Source organism: Acomys russatus, chromosome 20 (assembly GCF_903995435.1).
Source record: "Acomys russatus chromosome 20, mAcoRus1.1, whole genome shotgun sequence".
Classification (NCBI taxonomy): domain Eukaryota; kingdom Metazoa; phylum Chordata; class Mammalia; order Rodentia; family Muridae; genus Acomys; species Acomys russatus.
Window position 1 is genome coordinate 13,780,120 of NC_067156.1, and position 21,387 is coordinate 13,801,506.

A 21,387-nucleotide genomic window follows, 5' to 3' on the forward strand; every position below is an offset into this window, starting at 1 on the left:
TGCTTCTGTAAGCTGTTCTAGGGGTTAGAACCTAATCAGAAGTTTATACGAAACACAATCTTATGTTCAAATATGGAAATGAGTAACATAATCCCAAAACCCAGAAGTATCCCCGCGTTCTGCAGGAAGAAATATCCCCAGCGGCTGCATCCGTGGTCACTGGCGTCATTGTGCAGCATCTCAGGCACCTGGGAGAGGCAAAGCAGCGGTTTAGCTTTCAGAAGTACAGACGAACTCCAGAGACTCTGAGGGCGGGGTGGCTTGGGGCTGGATAAAGCCAGGGTTGGTTCCCCTGAGCTTGACTGACGACATGCACACTGACTGTGGCAGAGCACAGCGCACGACGGTGTTCTGAGGTAAACATTCACACACTGTTAAGTGAGAAGTGATGCTGGCTTTCCTGCCTCCGGACTGCCTGCAGGTCTACGGTTCACTTGTGATGCAGATAGGGGCTCTCCAGCCACACAGAATACAAGCTCAGCAAGAAGACTGAGCAAGAGTGTTAGGTACACGTGGTGAAGAGAAGACTTTATTTTGTCAATAGGGCGTTTTAAGCATAGCTATGGACGACATGTGTCCTGGGCTGGGCTTATTGTGAGTGTAGAAGCAACTCAGGGCCTGATTCTACCAAAAAGGTAAAACAAAGGGAGGGGTTTTCATGTGTTTCCTGGGAAACCTTGAGTAGGAGAAAAGGCATGTATGTGACCAATCAAAGACAACGTACACAAGGGTACTCATAACCTCAACTGCTACCCTTCTGGGTCCAGAACTCCTTCTCATCACTGGACTCTAAGACCATTTTTGCAACAATTTTTTTTTAATTAAAAAAGATTTAATTTTGTTTATATGGCTTTGTGTTTATGAGAGGGTCAGGCTCCCGGAGCTGGAGCTACACATTGTTGAGTCATAGGCTGCAGGTGCCGGAACCAAGCCCTGGTGCTCTGGAAGAGGCGCTCCTAACAGCTGAGCCACCTCTCCATACCCTGCAATCAAGTTTTGCCCAACACTTCCGGTTTTATTTAGTCCGTGCCCTCTGACTTCTTTGAGACTTACCATGTCAACCAGAGCGACGTACATGAACAAGCCGGCCGTGAGCGCAAATATCCACATAGAGACATTTTCGGCATAGTGCCCGATGAATATCCCTGTCGCCATCCCGAGGTAGGCCAGCATGGCGGACAAGGCGTTATAGAGCACGGCCTGCTTGACGGCCATGCCGGCTTTTAGCAAAACAGCAAAGTCACCTGTGACGGGAACCAAAACAAGGGTGAAGCCACTGAGCAGGTCTCAAAGATTCCTCAGGTCACATGAGTTAGATCTCTCTCCAGGGGGATAAAAAGAAAGAAAGTATCCATGACAGCGCAGGGTTAGTTAGTGAGTGTAGTCTCCCCTCAGGGTTACAAACTGCACACTTACTTTAGCCAAAACTGTCGGAAGCTGCCTCTGTATCAGTGAGGTGAGTGAGTGCACAAGTCTGTTCTTGTATTCTTGTACTGTTTTTTTAAAAGATGTATTTATTTATTATTATGTACACAGTGTTCTGCCTGCATGCACACCTGTAGGCCAGAGGGCATCGGATCACATTACAGTTGGTTGTGAGCCACCATGTGGTTGCTGGGAATTGAACTCAGGACCTCTGGAAGAGCAGGTGGCGCTCTTAACCGCTGAGCCATCTCTCCAGCCCCTCTTGTACTGTTTTAAGGGGTTGACGCTGAAAGTACAGGCAGGAACAGCAAGAGTTCAGGTATCCTTAACTACACAGTGAACTTATGGCTAGCGTGGTCTACGTGAGACCCAATCTCAAAAACACTAAAACAAACACCAGCAATAAACCAACTGGCAATGGAGGGGGAGGGTGGAATGCAGTGCACATGAAAGGGTCAGCAACTGGCAAAAACAACACCTATGAGCTACCGGGTCATGGAGATGGAAATGGTTGAAAGCTTCACAGGGCAGGAAGGACTGACAGCGGGGAACAAAAGGGAGCTGCAGGCTCACATAAGCGTGCACCAGGTGGAGGGGCAGCCTTCTGAATGGCTGGGTGTGTGCCAAGGAACGACGCTGAACATAGGGTCAGAGTGATCCGAACAAAGGAGGAAGGTTTCAAATTGTAGTAAAACTAGAACTGCAAGCCACCGGCTCCTGTGCCTCAGCTCCGAGACATATCTGTGTGTGCCTGCGCAGGCGTGAGCAGTCAGCTGTCCTGCTCTTCCGTTTTCCACTTCATTCCTCAGAGGCAGCCTCTTACTAAACCTTGAGCTAGCCTGGCAGTCAGCAAGCCCAAGTGATCCTCCTGTCTCCACCCTCCAGCGCACAGGGGTTACAGGAGCACACCTCAGTGCTAGGCTCTGAACTCAGGTCCTTGGGCTTGCACAGCAAGTGCTCTGGCCCTCAGTCTTAGGTGGCACTGGGGACTGAATCTAGGCTGTCATGCATTCTAGGCAAGTGCTCTACCACGGAGCCGCTACACACAGACAGCTAGATCCGTCTTCCGAACTTCCTGACTTCCTCCTGCCTTGACCTCCCCAGTGCCGGGATGATAGTTATGCACATTTATTTGTAGGGCCACAACACTCCCGTCCCTTGTGTGCCAGCACAGCACGGAGGACTACAGAAGGGGCCCAGGGATTGCCGGACAAACACACACAGACATCACCCACTTGTAGGGTCAGAATTCTGACAGGAAACATTTGTGTCCAGTGAGAAAGGAGGCGGTTCAGTGAGCAGACAACAGGAAGGAAGGTCTGGGTTATGAAGAGGCCTGCTAGTGTCCCTTAGCCGACCAGTGACAGCAGCATAGTTCATTCTCACAGCAAAGGCAGCGCACACAGTTCGCTTACCTAGTTCATGAGGCAGTTCATGACAGAACACAGCAACAGAGGTGCTCAGCCCGCTGGACAGGCCCTCGGTGAATGCAGCGCCTGCGTAAACACAGTCAGAAAAAGATTGGCTGCAGGTCTGAGATCTTGTCAGTACACAAAAAAACACGGAAAAACAAGGACAGTACATTTGGCTGTGCATTAACACACCTTCCCAGATCAACCTCTATCTTCTTACTAATAACAATAAAATCTGGACGTGGTGATGCACACATTTAATTATAGTACCCAGGAGGAACTCTGTGCATTCTGGGCCAGCCTGGTCTACAGAGGGACAGCCAGAGCTACACACAGAGACTTCCCCTATCTGTTTTTACTTGTGTGCAACCATGGTACTTGTGAGGTCAGAGGACAACTCGTGGGAGTTAGCAGTCTGCTTTCCTCACGTGGATTCTAGGGATGGAACTCAGCTAGGCAGGTTTGCTAAGTGCATTTCCGTCCTGAACCATCTCCCTGGCCTCAAGCGTGATCTTTTTTATAAGAAATCTCAGAGCATATCTCATTGGGCCTCCTTTCCCCGGGAAGCACAGGCATACAGGAAAGGTTCAACTGTCTACAGTGAGCCGATATCCACAAACCTGAGACGGGACTGCTACCATATAAAACACTGAGCTGAGAATATGAAGTCGGATTAATGGTAAGCCCTCTGTAGCCAGAAGTACATAAGCAAGTCAGAGCGATTCACAGTGCCATCAGATTTATGTACATGCCTCCTTCTACCCGTCCACAAGAAGGCTCAAGACAGAGCCCCTCCCACTCAAAAAGCTGACCACTTATCTGCTAACTGCGCACCCCGACCCCACCAAGTGAGCCAAAGCCTGGCTGAAATGCAGCACTGCCTCCCTGCCCTCCACCAGCATCTCCTGCCTAATTGCTAGTATTTTCACGTTTTGGGTCTAGAACTCTCAGTTATGGTACAGGATTTAACTTTTGTCTTTTTCTTTGGCTAGAGATGAGTCCCTAGAATCACCAGGTTCATGTGAATCCCTTCAGTGAAACAGGAAAGATCCGACTTCACGGGGGACGTGGATACACACAGGATGCCTCACACATATTCCATTCATGTTTAAACCACAACCTGAAGACCACATGGATGAAGAACAACTCTGAGTGTGTGTATGCGTGTATGTGTTGCAAGGGCTCCAACCCAGGGCTCATGCATACTATGTAAGTGCTCAAGCACTGAGCGAGGGCCCCACCCTAAGAACAACTATTGATAAATATAATTGAAGCAATAGGTGAGGCACAGATCCTAATCGATTTGTGGCCCACATTTATTAAGTACTTTACTGTCACAAAGTAGACAAAAAATATTTTGATAGTTTTAGAAGTCAACATCCTCACCTAAACAAACCTTTTTGTTTCTTTTTTTTCTTTTTTGGTTAAATCTGACAGAGTATTTAATGTGCTATTTCTAGGCAAGCACTAGCTATGGAGCAGCATACCAATAGCAAGGCCATCACTGAAATTGTGCAGTCCGTCACCCATGATCACCATCCAGGCCAAGGTGGCAATGCCAGCATCCTTCAGCTCCTCTCGAGAGTAGCGCTGGCTGTGGCTGTGGGGGTGGTGGTTCTGGTGGTGGTGGTGGTGCAGAATGTGATGGTAGTCGTGATGGTGGTGAATGAGGTCATCTGACTGGCCCAGTGTATCATGGAAGTGTGAATGGCACTTGTTCTTGCAGCCCCTGGACACATATTCATTGTAGACTTCTTGTGGGTGTGTATGCGCTATCATGACCTCTTCCTCTTCCAACATCACTGGCTGTTGGGAATCAAAGGGGGAGGGCTCTTGGGAGTCCGCTCGCAGATAGCTTTCGGGTCCTAGAGAGAAACATGGAGAACACTGAGACCAAATGAAGACGTTATTCCTGAACGCAGTGCAGACGCTCCCACTGACCTCCCACAGCCCTCGGACCTGCAGAACTGAGCAGCTGTGCCCTGTCAATGAGGAGTGCCAACAGGCTCTAGTGAACTCTTCAAACGTGACATATAACGCATTTTAAGAATGGCTTTCCAGTGCAGAATTCTAGCACTAAAGAAGTACAGAAAGGGATACTTGAGCTCAGAGCTTCAAGATTAGACCAGACAACACAGTGATAGTGAGATTATAAAATAAATTCATAAAATAAGAGTTGATTTTTAGTTTACTTTTTAACTACATTAATTAATTAATCAATTTTGGGGTGCATGGGGGCTGACACGTGGCCATGGCATACATGCGGAGGTCAGAAGAGAACTGTTTGGAGTTGTCGTATCTTCCCTGGAGTGGGTCACAGATTGAACTCAGGTAATCAGGCTAGCTACCCTTGCCGACTAACCCACCCATCTCACTGGTTTGACTTCCTCTTAGCCCTCTCTTTTGTCTAACTAATTTATTAATGATTCATTTAAAAATGTTTAGCTGGGCATGGTGGCGCCCACCTTTAACCCCAGTACTCGGGAGGCAGAGGCTGAGGGATTGCTGTTGAGTTTGAGGCCAGCCTGGTCTACAAAGTGAGTCTGGGACGGCCAAGGCTACACAGAGAAACCCCATCTTGAAAAAAACAAAAACAAAAAGCAAAACAAAACAAAAAGTTTATTTATTCAATTTTTTATGTGTATTGATGTTTTGCCTGCATGTATGTCTGTGTGAGGGTGTCGGAGTTACAGACAGTTGTGAGCTGCCATGTGGATCCTGGAAATTGAACCCAGTCTTCTGGAAGAGCAGCTAGTGCTCCCAAGCACTGAGCCATCTCTTCAGCCCATTATTGACTCTTTTTTTGTTTTGTTTTGAGACAAAGTCTCTCCGCATTAGCCTTGGCTGTCCTAGACTCACTTTGTAGACCAGGCTGGCCTCGAAGTCACAGGGATTTGTAAATGCATGTTGAATTGGTTAGAACATGACTGTTCTCAAAATGATAAGAAGCTAGTGGGTTTTGCCCATTACTCACTTTCTCTGACTTTTCTGTCCAGTTACCCATCTCTAAAGCTGCTGTGGTTCCTAGCAACAATGCATGTACAGCACTCTCACAAACTCTGAGCTAGGGGAAAAAAACCCCCACAAAAACTCTCTATCATAATTACCCAGGCCCATCTGGAAGTCAGTCCACTCCAGATATGCCATTCTCTGTTATCCCTTGGCATCAGAGAGATGAGGGCATCTCAACTCAACACATCCAAGTTCTACAGTCAGTTTTCCTACTTCCAAAATGATCCGCAGTGCCTAGGTGGCTTCCCCGGGAGCTAAACCAGCGACTCGAACGCAGTCCTCTGAGTCACCAGAGAGGGATGTGCATGGCGAACAAACCTTTGTACACCTTCTTGCTGCTCCTGTACGATTTTAAAGCTGGGATTATTAACACTTTCATTCCCACAAAGCCACTCCGCAGACCACCACGGTCACGGGGCAGGCACAGCTCTTGGTAGACATGAAGATCCCCTTCCTCGATGTCTAGAGCATTTGATTCATGGGGGAAGGGCCCAGGCTTGGGAAGACAGGAGTCCAGTTCTACCAAGAGCCAGGCTCAGAGCTTATTTATTTATTTTTTTTATTTCAGCTTTGTGAGACAGACTCTACATAAGCCAGGCTAGCCTTGAGTTGTTTAGCTGAGGGTGACCTTGAACTCCCAATTCCTGTCACCACCTCTCAAGTGCTGGGATTACAGGCTTGCATAAAGCCTGGTTTTATGTGCTGCTGGGAATGGGACTCAAGGTTTCATGCACGCTAAGCAAGAACTACCAATGGAACTGCACCCTTAGGCCTGAATAAAATGATTTAAAACATCAGCTTTCATAACTGCCTTTCTGATTATCCCTTAATATCTTCTACCTCCTTGTATTTGAAGAGATGAATTTTTCTTTTCATTAAAAAAAAAAAAAAAAAAAAAAAAAAAAAAAGATGGGTGGTGGCACATACCTTTAATCCCAGCACTTGGGAGGTAGAGGCTGGTGGATCTCTGAGTTTGAGGCCAGCCTGGTCTACAGAGTGAGTTCCAGGACAGCCAGGGCTACACAGAGAAACCCTGTCTTGGAAAAGCCAAAAAAACCAAACAAACGAAAGTACAGCCCTATCAGCCGACTTGCTATTCGTTAGATGGCTAAAGTCTAGAAAAACAACAGCAGCAAAACAACCCCAGTTACTTTATCATCATCTAAGAAACATCTATCGGCTGGGCTTGCAGCTCCTGCCCACAGCCTACATTATCTGCTTGAATGAAGGGAAGGAAACTGTAACAGTAAGGTGCTCTTTGTCCTGTGCACCATTATCAGTTTTCTGGGGGGCATCCCTGACCTATCATTACAAATGTCACTGAAGACCATTCAGAACGCTGAAGAAGGACCAGTTACAGAAAGAAGAGCCGACGCACTTTATTTGTTCTTTAGAGAAAAATAACATGTTGGAAAATGCAGGGTGAACTGGAAAGCTTGCCAACAAGCAACGGATTTTTTCTTTCTCCTTAGTCAGTAGCTGTCGGTTGAGCTCCTACCCTGTGCTAAGTATTCGGGGTTGTTTGTTTTACAGTTTTGCTAGGTAGCCCAGGTTGGCCTCACACTCTCATCCTCCTGTCTCAGGATCCTAATGCAGGGATTATAGGCCTGTGGCCCAGGCCTGGCTACACCAGCTGTTCTTGCAGGCCCTGGGGATGCATTAGAAAACAGCTACCTTCAACAAGTTTAAGTTGACTCGAGTGATACAAGTATGCATTTGTGAAAATTCCTAAAACTATACTTAAAACTGTGACCCTTAGTGAGTAGAAAGCAAAGAAATATAAGTCTCTTTCATCAGCTAAGAGGAAGTTCGCTTGTCTGTGTGTAACAAAGACACTTCCCTTCCCAAAGACTGATGACCCATTAAGATTTCCCAGGAACCCATCGTGATGCTAAGAGACACTCCCCACTGTCTCATAAGACCTCAGTTCAGTTCAGCTCTCACTTCAGCAGAAAGAGGTTACCAGCAACAAGTCACTATGTTCACACCAAGTTCTTAGAGGCAAAGCTCAGGGAAGACTGTGGCTTTCAGCCAAGACCCTCAAGATGGAGCCTGTTGATAACTGTTGGTCCCTCACAGCAGGAGGTGTTGAAGCCTGCTCCTTTGGGTGGCATAACTATAGACCTTTTTATTTTAGGCCCACCAGCCATGTCACCTCACCTCATTGCTGATGTAAAAGAGTCTCTGTATGTTTGATCAGCATACCCTATGGCCTTATTAATCAGCAAAAATTCCCCAACCACAAGCCAGTTGCCCGCAACTGCCAGGCACATCTGCAAGGTTAGCTAGAACTGCTTGTTAGCAAAAATAACTTGAGTCAGAGCTGACCCCACCCTGTTCCACTCTCCACCCTCTGTATGAGCTAATTGCAGTTTTCACTTTTGAATATGCAATACAATTTCCCCTCAAGGACATGGTCCAGATCCCAAACTGGCCACCTCCCTGAGCTCAGAAAATAAAGCTTTCATTTTAAGCGTCTGCGTCTGAAGTGAGTTTTCTCGGCTTCCATCCTGAACCCAACAGAGGCACTGAACGTTGTTGACCTCTTGCCTGGGATTCTGGCCAGCTGTAGGTCCCTCCGGCCTAACTGCACATAGCCTTATGGTCTCTAGAGGCGGAAGGATTGACTGAATGTTATGCAGCTATGGTGAAACGTGGGGCAGTATGGCTGCTTTGGGCTCACCCATGCTCCTATAAGCCAAATAAGCTCACTGATTCTTCAAGTTGGGCTCCGGTGAAATCACACTTGGGTTGGTCAGTGGTGTCCCATCTTGGGTAGGTGGGAGAGCAGGAATTTGTTTCTATTACCCCAGGGAAAGAATTCACAAAACAGATGTTCACACATGAACCCTCCAGCAGTTCCTCGTGACTCAGTGAGAGGTATGGAGGAAGGCCTTCGACACACTGACCCACATTCTTTGGCCAGAGCCAACACTTGCTCACATGAATTCAGTTCTGTACTTTTAGCAAATAAGCAGGATTTCTGTTAGTCTCACATGAATTAAACTGCCTTAGGAGACTGTCCTGCCTACAGCTCTGTACAAGAGCGCTCACACCCTGTGCCACACCTGGGCTCCCTGTGGCATGGGCTCCCTGCTGCACGTCCACAGTAAGCCTCCAGTATCCTCTCTACGGCACACCGGCACACTGTGCTTACTTCTGGCGCCAGCCACTGTGCGGATCCCGAGCCTGCAGAGAATTGCCTGCTAGAGTAAGCCACTCCTTAGACACTTAAATCCTGCCTCTTGGGTGGGTCCCAGCATGCACTGCAGATCCTCATCTGAGCACTCTAGAGATAATTTTGAAAAACCATTGAGATACCTTAGGAAACAAACAAACGAAAGGCCATGGCTCTTCCAAATGGTCCCAGTTGCCCTGGGTCCTGCGCCACCCGAGCCTTGTAAGACTTACGTTCACCCGCATCCACCTTCTCCTGAGATTCCAGCTGAGATTCGTATTTGGACAGCTGCTTCTTGATCTCCACGTCCTCGTCGTTTTCAGGCTTCTTTTGGTTCTGAAGCGGGCAGGAAAACAACATTTTGAAATAACTGATTTGCTTATGTGGACAGCTTTCAATACAAGTGGGGCTGTGGATCAGCGCTACAGCACTGGCCTAACATAAGTGGGACCCTGGGTCCAATCCCTAGCACCACAACCAAGCAAAAACCAGGTAGGTAAGCAAAGACATGGAAAAGGCAGCCTATGCTAAATTAAAGCACCTAGTTTAGCACTAGTATGACTTTTGGCCATAATAGTTGTCAAAAAGAAAAAAGAAAAAAAGCCTGACTCAAATTAACCACAGTTAATCTTCCTGTGCGGCCTCTCGCCAGCTATTGTGGTGTTAGAAATGCACATCTTGAGGCATTTGGGGACTGGCAGTGATGCCCAATGTGGACTTTAATTAGATCCTGGGCTGATCCATCCACACGCTAAAGCTAACTTCCTCCAGGCTTGGTAACCACTGGGCCACTATCGGACATTGAAACTTACTTTTTGTTATAAAGAGCAAGGATAAGTACCTTAGTAAAAACACCATTAACATAATCAAAGATTCAGTTTTCAGTTTTGTATCTGTGTGTTTGTGTGCCCAGAGAGGCCAGCTGAGGGCACTGGAGCCAGGGTCACAGGTGCTGTGAGCTGCCTGATGTGGGTTCTGAAGACTCCAGTCCTCTCTAAGAGCAACAAGAGCTCTTAACTCCTGGGCCAGCTCTCTACTCCTAGTATTTCCTTTATTTTGAAGTACTTATTATTTAGCCTTGAAATTACCAGCTTTTTAAAAAACCTTGATTGTTTCTTGTATATTTTTGCGTGGCAACGGGGATGGAACCCAGGTTTTCATGTATGTTCCACAAGCACTGTGCCACCGAGCTAACCCATCAGAATTTTCTCTCCTCTCCTCACCTCTCTCTCCCTGAGACAGGGTTTCCGTCTGTAGTAAGGCTAGGCTCAGCTCATGGCACTCTGCCTACATCACGCTGAGTGCTGGGATTGGGGGGGGGGGCTCAGACACTATTACTAAGCACTGTAGCCACCCCATGTGCTAGGCTTCCTACGTGATTCTGAGGCAACGTTTATGCTGCAGAGGTCTCACAGAATGGTCAAGTCTGTGCGTCATCTACCATGTGGTAGATAATATTTTTAATTATAGGAATTACCACAAATAATATTATTTGCATTACATTTAAATGAGCAAGATACACCTAGTGGCTACTACTGCTGTTCCCAGAAGACTGGAGCATTAACACAGGTGAGGACTTCACAATTCTTGCTTGTAATCATTGATGCATTTTATAAAAGAAAACCACAGGGTGCTATCAGAGTGTATAACAGGACCTGAGGAAGTTTCAGGATGGGTTTTTTTAAAAATGCAGCAGTTAAACCAAGACCTGAGAGTGAGCATGGCTTTGGGTGAAGGATGGAGAGGCAGAATTCTAGGTAGTATTTTTCTTAAGTGTGAGAGAGGGTTCATAAACAGCAAAAATCCAGTTTCTTCCAGGAACTAAAAGAAATGCATGGTAGCCTGAGAGGCTCTCTCTATAGCATGGTTGGGACAGAGTTGAAGCTGCAGCAACTGAAGGAGACCAGGTAACACGGAGCACTGTTGGGAGTGGCCTTTGTTCAGAGAGCAAGGGGAAGGCGGCACTGGAGGACCCGGAGCAGAGATGTGGAGCACTGCCTGCTCTGTATAAATAAAGTAGGTGGGAGAATGGAAAGTATGTGAACAGGCTGGGAAGACTAGGCCTGGACTAGAGTGACAGCAAAAACGGTTGGGGAAATAGAAAGAGTGTGGACATGTCTGGTAAAGCCTGGCTGGACCTGGATGGCTGGAGTCACAAGGACTCTGGTTCCCAGCGAGAGCTGTAGTTCTGCTGTGTGGAAGGAGCTATGGCGTGGAGCTGCGGGCAGGGCCGGACTACACAGACAGAGCAAGAGCAGTTACTCTAACTGGAGTGCACTCCACACTAACTGACTGCACCTGCCATACAAAGCACCGGGGCACAGCTGAGGCTCCTTCAGGAAAAGGCCTCTTATGCTGAGGGCTGACACGTTTCTCACAGTCATGACACAATGAAGGGCTTTTATTTTGTTTCTCTTTATGAGGGAAAAAAGGAATTAAGAAGTGACACTAAAACTTGAATGCTCTTGAAGAAGAAGAAGAAGAAGAAGAAGAAGAAGAAGAAGAAGAAGAAGAAGAAGAAGCAGCAGCAGCAGCAGCAGCAGCAGCAGCAGCAGCAGCAGCAGCATCATCATCATCATCATCATCATCATCATCCAACCTTTTCTGACATGGGACCAAACTTGGTGCAGGCTGACTGGAGTACTTTCTGCTGCCTCATGGTTCCTCCATCCCATAGGCATGTATCGTCATCTGCTACGTGCCAGATAGAGGGAAGTGCACAGGACACAGACGTCCTGCATCTTCCATGCGCATGTTCCACTGCATGTCTTAAAATAGAGAAACCTAACTTCCCTGCGGCAATCCACAGCAATATGAAGATTGCTTTACTGTTAAAGATACTGGCACAACACATGGTTCATAGTTTATTAGTGACTTACAGTTGGAAAAGAAACTGCTATATTCTATATAATAGCCTGTCTTTTAGCATCTCAAGTTATAGAGGTCCCAGTTAAAAGAAAGTTAGCTAAAATGTAGGTAAAAATTGAAAACTAAGGCTGATAAGATAGCAGAGTGGGTAGAGGACACTTGCTGCCAAGCTTGATGACCTGAGTTCTGTCCCTGGACCCACATGGTATAAGGCAAGTTGTCCTCTTTCCTCCATGTGTGTCATGGCATTCATGTGACCTCCCCCACATAAACATAATTTAAAACTGATCTAGCCAATGGACAGCTCACTCTCCACAGTTGTGGGGAGAGCAGGGACTGCCTCTGGTGCCCCCAATTTGATCACTTCCCATTGGTGGGGAGGCCCGGCAGCACACAGAGGAAGGGGAAGCAGGCTATCTGGATGAGACCTGATAGACTTTGGTCATATGGTGGGAGAAGAGGTCCCCTTCTGTCAGAGGTCTAGGGGAGGGGTACAGAGCAGAAGAGGGAGGGTAGGAATGGGAAGATACAAGCAAGGGCATACCAATTAAGATATAAGCTGAATAAATTATGATAAATTAAAATTTAAAAATAAAAATATTAAACAAATTAGGTTGTTTGAATACACAGCCGGGCAGTGGTGGAGCATACCTTTAATCCCAGCACTCAGGGATACATGTATGTATGTATATATGCATGCATGTATATATGTACATATATGGTACACATATATACACGCAGGTAAAACATTCATATACATGAAATAAATATTTTAAAAATTAAAAAAAAAAAAAGGAATGAAGAAACTATTCTTTCATTTGTGTTGCCTTTTGAAACAGATTCTCACATAGCTCAGACTGGCCTCAAACTTGCTATGTAGAAGAGGATGACCCTAAGACCTTAATATTTGTGCCTCTATCTTCCAGGTGCTGAGATTACAGGCATGTGACACCATGCCCAGCTCAGGAGGAGGCTATTTTTTACTTATTTCTTCCTTTTAAACTTGGGTCCATTAAGTGGAGGGTTCATACTTGTAATATATGATTTTTTAAAAATCTGCTTTTTGAAACAAGACTCTTACTACATAGTCCAGACTGCCGTGAAATTCATTATGTAGTTCAGGCTGGTCTTTAAGCTCAGGATACACCATCCTCCAACTCCTAAGCACAGGGAGATTACAGGTGTGTGTCACCCTACCCTGTTTAGCATATGAAATTTTTCTGAGTGTAAAATCCCTAAGGGTAAACATTTCATAGGATGGAGGCGGTGGCACTTCTGCTCACACATACGCTTGTTTCCCACAGTGAGACTGATGCTCAGTTGGGGCCAGCTACACTTAATCTTTAGGCTTTTCCATGCCAACTATCCTGGTTGTATAATTACACAACTTAATTACAGGTTGCTCAAATTCGAAATGACGGTCAGAGTAGCTACTTCTGTGAAAACAGAAGCTGAATGCATTTAAAAGATGCCAAGACAAATTCTGGCCCAAAAAAAGAAAGGGAAAAAAAAAAAAAAAAAGAAAGAAAGAAATGAAAGAAAAAGATTTTTATATAAGGTGTCCATGTAATATTTTCAAAATCTAGGATCTGTGTTCAGAGCAGCTCTACGAGTAGGTGACCTCTTGTTCAATTTTAGAGAAACCAAAACTGGAAATGAAGCTGAGCTATAGCAGAGGTATAAAGACAATAAGGACATAGAACTAATCACCCCATGCCCATTTTTCTTTTTTTTAATCAGACGATGAGAACTTGTCTGGTTTTTATTTAGAACATTTTGAGACAGGTCTCACATAGCCCATCTGATCTCAAACTCACTATGGCAGCTGAGACTGGCCTTGAAGCGCCGGGGTGACAGTCGAGCCACACCGGGCTGGCTGCACTCCTCACTTCCAAGAGTTCTTCTGCCAGTCTTCTGACTGCGCTGCCTGATCACATCAGATTAGACGGGGACCCCCCTCATGGCTGAAAGGTGGTATTATCACAAAGAAAGGGCCTCTAGCTGCCTTCAGACTGTTTTATGGCCCAATTTGCAAATGACAAGCTTGTAAGTCATGCAGCCGTTGAAGCACAGCAGAACCACAGTTATGGCAATTAACTTAAAACCACCGAGTTTACTTCACCACAGCACCAATGCGGGCTGATGATGTGTCTGTAACACATGTGCTCTCTAATGCCAGGCTTCTGCTTTGGGGTCAGTCATATACATTATACAGATAGCAGGTCCTCAGTAACTGTAGCCTTACCTTTTTTTTCTTATCTTTAAATTGCTTGATCAACGTGAGTACGTGTTCCACAAGAAACATGAAATATAAGCCCCCTAGAGCGGTCAGACCTTTCCATGTGGAATCAAAATAGGTGCTTTCTTCTATGTTCTGCGCTGACAGGTGGCTGAACAGCGGGCCTCTTTTCATTTCCATTGCTGGTTCGTCATGGCTATGACTGTGGTGGTGACTTGCATGAGACTAAAAGTGACGTGATACACAATTTTTATTCACTGGTTTCACACATTACAGCAACTGGTAGATATGAAATCATTCAGAATAAGGCAGTGGATACTTTAGAGCTGAGGAGAACTTGGAAAAACAAAGAGGATGATGGGCAGCTGGCTACCTAGGGCTTCGTGAATGCTACCTGCGATGCACTTAACAGAGTGGGTCTGTTTGCTGTAAAGGCAGACTGATCATCATAACTTAGAGTATTATCAATGTCTGACATGTTAGCACTGCCACAATGAACACACACTTAATATGCATTAGAGATCTATCACTTACAGGTGCCACCTGAAAGGCACAGGGACAGGCCCCATGGCAGCTGAGAGCCTGCGGCAGAGTGTAGCAGTAACTAGCTGATGCTTCTTAACAGGAAACCAATCAGTGTGCAGCATCCTAACAAAGGCCATGGGGTACCTGCTATGCACAGGACACGTCCCACAGATGGTATGCCTAAATACCTGTCACTTGGTATTTGGGGAAGCAGCCACTCAGAATAGTCTTCATTTTGAATCCAACATGAGATTGTCAGTGTTCTAGAAAGAAATAACTTCCCCTTTCTAGCAAACTGAAAATGTCTATGCTAATTTCTTTTTCAGAATTGCGTACTAAAGCCAGGGCTTTACTCATTCCTGTCGAGCGCTTTACCATTAAGCCATATCCTCAACCCTCTTAAGAGAAATGAAAAAGTGACTTCCAAATATTTCCTGCTTGTGACTTGCCCAGCCTGTCTGTTGAAGTATTTATTCAGGTCATGAAGTATGAATCTCTAGACACACAAACTCAACGGCAAAGAAAAAGCTCTAAGTTTCATGGATGTATGAAACTTTACATCTGTGGCAACAACAGGTAAGCGCTATTGCCGCTGTCACGGTGCTTCCAATCTGAGCACGATTTCTCTCCTTTAATTAGTTCAAAAAGCCTGGGATGATTTGGTACAGTCTCTAACAGACAAAAGCAACAAAACAAAACAACAAAAGTCTTACCAATATGTACTAAAATCTTGCATGTTATCAAATATACTTTAAAATTAACTTTTCAAAACAAGGTTTCTAACCTCTTATCAACACAAAGAGTCCGAGTGCAAACCCAATGCTTGTGATTTCAATGTGTGATGATAAAACCCAGCAGGGGATGGGTCACCACCACGGAACTTACATGTGGGAGAAGATGTAACAGAGCATCGCCACTCAGGGTCCCAACAGCCAGTGCCACGAGGAAGCTCAGCAGGAACTTGAAAAACACCCGGTTCATGAGTGGGACCAAGATGACGCCCAGCAGAGACAGGAAACTGATGATGGAGATGGCTATGAAGCCACCGAGCCAGGCTGGCAAACCAGTCAGAAGAGAGGGAAGTCACGTAAATATAAACCAAGAGGCTTCCAGCCAGGGCATTACACAGCACACAAGCAAAGCAGCTCAATGCAGGGCAGTGAGGACCACGGCACCCTCACTCTAACCCTGCCGCAGGCCCAGACAGAGTGTCCCTATGTAGCCCGGGCTGGCCTGGATGGAACTCACAGAGATCCACCTGCCTCTGCCTCCAGAGTGCTGAGATTAAAGGTGTGTGCTTCCATACCTGACTTTAGTGGAAAAATCTTAAAATGGGGAGTAAAGGAAGAGAAAAAGTTACAAGGATGAACTTTATCTTACTTGGGGCCCAAGTGGGGCTTTCATCTCCAGAACAGCTAAGGTATAAACAGGAGAGGAAAACAAACTAGGAACTCACTAATATCCTCAGGAAGCAATTTTCCTCATTATAGTGTTTTCCCTCTCCACTCCTTTTTTTCTTCTTTTCTTTGAGACAGTCCCTATATAGACCAGGCTAGCTTTGAACTTACAACCCCCCTTCCCTAGCTTCCTCAAAACTAGGACTACACCTCCTAACATACAAGGCTTTATTTGCTTTAAAATATATTTATTTTATTTTATGCATATGTGTGTATGCTTGAGTGTATGTCTGTGCACCATATGTGTGCAAGAGCCCTCAGAGGTCTTGCATGGGATCACCTACAAGTGGAGGTAGAGATGGTTGGTGCTAGGAATGGAAACGCATTTTCTTCAAGAATAGTCAGTGCTCTTGACCACTGAGCCATCTCTCAAGCGCCATCCCACCCCCATGCCTTCTTAAAGGAGGCAAACACACTCTTAAAATTTATACTCAGAACATTCAAGGCACAGAACAACTAAGATTTTGCATATAGAGCTACGATTAAAAAAAAAAGTCTCAAATATAAAGAGAAGCACAGTGTTAAGTGTATATAGTAGAAACCGTTCTGATGTAACAAAGGCAACTCTACCTATTTGTAAAGAATAGGTCTTTGGAGGGATTTCCGCCTTCTTCTCACTTGCTGTATGAATCAGACAAGACCGAGCATCAATTTGATTGATGATGGCTGGGCAAAGATAGTTAAACTCTGTAGCATTCAACAGAACCTGGATGTTCATGCCATGGGTTGTCAGCAACTTTGTTGCATTGAAGCACTGAAGGAAACAAAGAGTGAAAATCACAGAAGGAAATTCCCACTAGAAGACTCTAAAATGTAGTCTGACTCATCTCTAGGACAGCTACTTTGTTGATAAAATTAATGCCAGTTAAAGTGAGCTTTGCTTTCAGCACTTTGGAATTTGTTTCCAGTAGCCCGAAGAAGACAGGATGTCACAACCATGGTATGCCAATTCTCCTCTGGCCACATCGCAAGTCACCACGGGACGAAGCTTCCAGGGGAACAAGCTTGGGGGTAAGTGGAGATTCACAAGCCTGTTAACTCATTGTATAAAGTTATTAAGGAAACGAGCTTTAATTTCAAAATGGGGTTCATTAGAGATTGAGAAATAGGTTTTGGGACGAATGCTCCCTGACTTGGCCTAAACAAGCCCAAGACATGTTGCTCCTGCTATGACACTACTTGCAAAAACTCAGCTCAAGTTCTGTCTACGTGCCTGGCACAATGATTCTCTGCAATGAGAGATTATTAAATTATACAGATGCAGAGGGCAACGCTGGTTAATAAAACAAACTTGTCCCAGCAGGCAGATGCGTTCAGCAGTTTTAATTGGAAGTTTAGTTTGAAGAGAAACTCCTCTATGCAATTTAGGGCCCCCCCTCTAAAGAAGGCCCACACTGTTATAGTATCTGTTTCTCACTTTCTACAAAGATATTTTAGAGTCTCCCAATTCTACACCATCACTACTCAGCACAACTTGATCACCAGTGTTGCCAGAGCGAGGACCATTCCCACAACTACCCCAAACATCAGTCATATACAGGTGTGCATGAAGTAGCTTCATTGTGATCATTAAAAGACTGGCAACTAATACCTTTTTTTTTTTTTTTTTTTTGGCCTGATATTGATCAGACAAAGTGAATTATGTAGCGCTGGGGAGTCTATTTTAGAAAAGCCACGTGATCTGGGTATCTTACCACCTGACAATCTTGGTCCAACTTGCTCCAACTTCAATCATTCCACAAGTCTCTGCCAAGGAGAGACCCAAAGCCGCTCTTGCTGTTTTCAGCTCCTTAGCTGTGCTTTCCCCTAAACCCTATAGACCGCTTCTTCAGATCCCCTACTGTCTGGTTATTAACATTATCCATCCCTAAGGACTTCCCCCCACAATTAACCTTGGCGTCTTTCTATAGTTAGAATAAACTCTGTATTAGGAAAACTCAGCAGGCAGCACTATTCTCCCACAGAGCTGGTCCTCAAGGATGTTTACAGCACAGTATAACAGCACTGTTCTTCTGAGCCAGTCTTCAGGGATGTTTATAACACACTGTGAGCCAACACCTTGCTGAGAAGGAAGAAAAGCTTCCCCTTAAAAACAACCGCTTTATTTTTATTTTACACTTATCCCTGGAGGGGAGAAAGAGGTGCATTAAATACTGCACAACATTTATCTTACCTCCTGAATATTGTCATTTGTGTTTCGGGAATACATAAAGCTCTTTCTGGGCTCGCTCACAGACTCATTGCTTTTCCTACTAGCTAGCCGGCTCAACCGGCCCACTCGGCCCGCTCGACTCTTCTCTGTGATGCTGGGTGGGGTAGAAGGGCTTACATCTTTGGGGCGTTTCCCAGGTTTCGGAGTCTCTATTGTTTCTAGAAAGTGAGTTCCCTCAGAGACAGCGTTGTACACAGCTGAGGTCACTTCACTTGAGCTTGTACTCTCCTTGATGTTCCTTCGCTCTGGTGGGCGAGGTCCTTTCCCTTGGCTGGTTCTAGGAGTTTTACCTGAACTATCAGAGTCATGGTCTGGGCAGAAGGCTTTCCGATTGTTTTTACCAGCAGCAGCATGACTGCGGTGGGAATGGCGCTCATGGTCAGAGTGATGGTCATGGTCCGAGTGATGCTCATGGTCAGAGTGATGTTCGTGGTCTGAATGATGCTCATGGTCCGAGTGATGCTCGTGGTCTGAGTGATGCTCGTGGTCCGAGTGATGCTCATGGTCCGAGTGATGCTCGTGGTCATGGTGTATGTGGACTCTTTTCATCTTATCTATGCCTATGTTCTGAAGCAATTTTCTGAACCCTTCAACTGACAAGGAATCATTCTCTCCATAGCGGTAGAAAAGCTGTTGCAGATGATGCCGCTGCATGGTAACCGCCAAGTCAACATTAATGCCAGATTCCCAATACGAATTAATTTTCTCAGTGGTCTGCGAGAAAGCAGCTGTTGACTGTAGTTCATGAAGGGGATTTGTGACCCAAAGGGCAAACGTCAGGATCATGATTACAGATAACTTTGTGGCCATTGCACCTTCCTAGAAAAGATAGGGGAAAAAATTCTTTACCACAATTTAAGAAACTTCATGCTGAAAACTTATGGCTAGTTACACCATCAATGTTCACACAGCACTACTGATTCCAATTAGGATAGCCTGAGGGACTGTAGGGACCTGGAGAACTAGGGGCCTGGGGTTCCCCACCCCCCTCCCGGTGTGCTAAAATCCCTCAAGCAGGTACACATCAGCCAACTACAAAGATACAATAATTAGCCCTGTGAAAGCAACAGGAGGAGGAAGAGATCCCAGTGCTCCAGCCACACTGTCAGCTTCTTACTGAGCTGAGAGCCGGAGCTGAAAATGGAACCTAAGCACTTCCACCATCACCACAATTTCACAGAGTAACAGTCAAAAAATAAAACGTAGAAACAGCACTCTCAACTGACAGCCTCAATTTAAAAAAGAAAAAGGCTTCATTTTCCTTGGACACACATTATGCTCCTCTTCCCACCCTACGTAATTTTACCAAGGTTTTGTTGTTGTTGTGTGAATCAGGTTATTTTCTATGCATCTTCAAACAGACTGGTGTGTGTGTGTGTGTGTGTGTGTGTGTGTGTGTTCACGCACACACGCACACCCCGACCTCTGCACCCTCACTCAGGAATGAATCAGACCTGATTTCACAACAGTGCATCCAGACTTCCCAATTCTTCTCAATGACTGAATAATAGTTCTTTGAACAAGTAAATTGAGCTTCATGAATCGTGTGCTTCCTATCAGCTAGAGAACGCTTTATCAGACAGTGTTTGGAACTCACTCCTTGTCCTCGCTCCTTTCCAAGTAGAGTTCAGTTAAGCAGACTCAGTGGAGTACATTATAGGCAGAGCTTTGGATGAATGTTCAACCCATGTCTCTAGCAAAAGCTACTGAGGGATTTCTGAACTATACCGAGGCACTGGGCAACAAACAGACTACCATTTTCCAGGCTGCTCCTTGGCAGGTTCTCACATTTATGACCTCATCTGAAAACCTGGTAGTATCTATTTGCAAGGATGAATACAGAGTGGAAGTGCTTGTTAAACTCCTCTGTTGCCCAAGTGCTGATTATCACACTAGGCGCTCAGGTAAATGGAGGCACACACAACCAGACAGGACCAGAATCCTGCAAACAATCTTCGGGTCCTCACAGTTTGAGAAGTAATGCGATAGGCAAACAACAAAAACCGCAGGAAATCATTCCGCGTGTGTGTGTGTGGGGGGGGGGGATCAAAGATGGGTGGGGCAGATCTGGCTTTGAGCCAGGAAAGGATGCTGAAAGCCAGAGACCTGTCCCAGGATCTCCTCACAGGCCAAGTCTGCGTGTGTGGAAGAAACAAATAAGCCACAAGAGGCCTTGAAAAAGGGAGTAGTTGGAGAAAACGGAAAAGCACACAAAGCTTGCCTGTGAGGGCTCCTGTAATGAAACGTTAGTAGCTTCCTTGAATGCGGGTGAGAAGTTAAATCGTCGCAGAAAGTCCCTTGTTTGGGGCCTCCAAACCTATATGGGGACCCCAAGTTGGGAGTGGCACCTATCAAAGGCGAGTGGGGTTCGAGGAGGGGCCCTCGCAGCATCCCTTCTCCGTTGCCCTGCTTGGGCCCGGCACCCCTTCTCTACGGATCCCGGCCTGTGGGGCTCCCTTCCTGCCGCCTCGCTCCGGGAATGCGGGACTCACCTCTCCCGGTGTCCTGCCGTCCCGCCCGGCGCGCAGGTTCGGTTCCCCGCGGGCGGTCCGAGGAGGCTACGAACCCGGCCGGTTTGGGTCTCCGAGGAGCCTTTACAGGGCGCTGAGCAGCGGCGGGACCATGAGGTGGGCAGCCCCTCGGCCCCGGGTTGCCGCGCCTCCTCCAAGCAGGACAATCGGTAATTACCGCCGCCTCCCGCTGCTAGTACCGTGGCGCACGCGCAGTGCAGCTCCGGAGCCCGGTCTGCAAAGACCGATCCGCTTTTCCGCGTGTTCTCAGACGCCACGGGCTCGCCGTGATGGAGGGGAGGGCGCGGGTCCTTTCCTCGCGCCCTTCCGCTCCACCGCCAGGACCACGGCCCAGCCCGGTCCGCTGTGGGCAGCCGGACCGGATGGAACCGTCCCGAACCACGAGCTCCTTCGAGAGCTTCCCGTTTCCAGCAGTCAGGCCTGGCTCACGCACGGAGCAGCGGTCGAAAAGATGCGCGTGGCCAGCAGAGGGATACCGGGGAAAAACCACGCCGGCAGACGGGGGCGTGTCCGGGAGGCGTGGCCTGC

At 46.5% G+C, this 21,387-nt stretch overlaps 1 protein-coding gene across 1 annotated transcript; it reads right to left on the minus strand.

Annotated features, from left to right (window-relative positions):
* Slc39a6 (solute carrier family 39 member 6) lies at nt 1–21,299 on the minus strand. The gene is made up of 10 exons (XM_051164009.1): nt 20,821–21,299; nt 18,290–19,147; nt 16,687–16,870; nt 15,545–15,714; nt 14,141–14,359; nt 9,261–9,363; nt 4,325–4,702; nt 2,841–2,921; nt 1,054–1,244; nt 1–188 (listed from the first exon to the last, which is right to left on the minus strand). Exons 2-10 carry the CDS (start codon nt 19,136–19,138, stop codon nt 36–38), a joined length of 2,328 nt encoding a protein of 775 aa, XP_051019966.1. The 5' UTR covers nt 19,139–19,147; nt 20,821–21,299; the 3' UTR covers nt 1–35.
* Between the last annotated feature and the right edge of the window lie 88 nt (nt 21,300–21,387).

Excerpts from the sequence above, each read along its gene's own strand:
- Slc39a6 (XM_051164009.1), bottom strand. The coding sequence starts at position 19,138 with ATGGCCACAAAGTTATCTGTAATCATGATCCTGACGTTTGCCCTTTGG. Across the intron at positions 2,922-4,324 it reads CAGTGATGGCCTTGCTATTG|GCGCTGCATTCACCGAGGGC; the intron begins GTATGCTGCTCC and ends GTGTTTACGCAG. Across the intron at positions 1,245-2,840 it reads TGAACTGCCTCATGAACTAG|GTGACTTTGCTGTTTTGCTA; the intron begins GTAAGCGAACTG and ends TTCCCGTCACAG.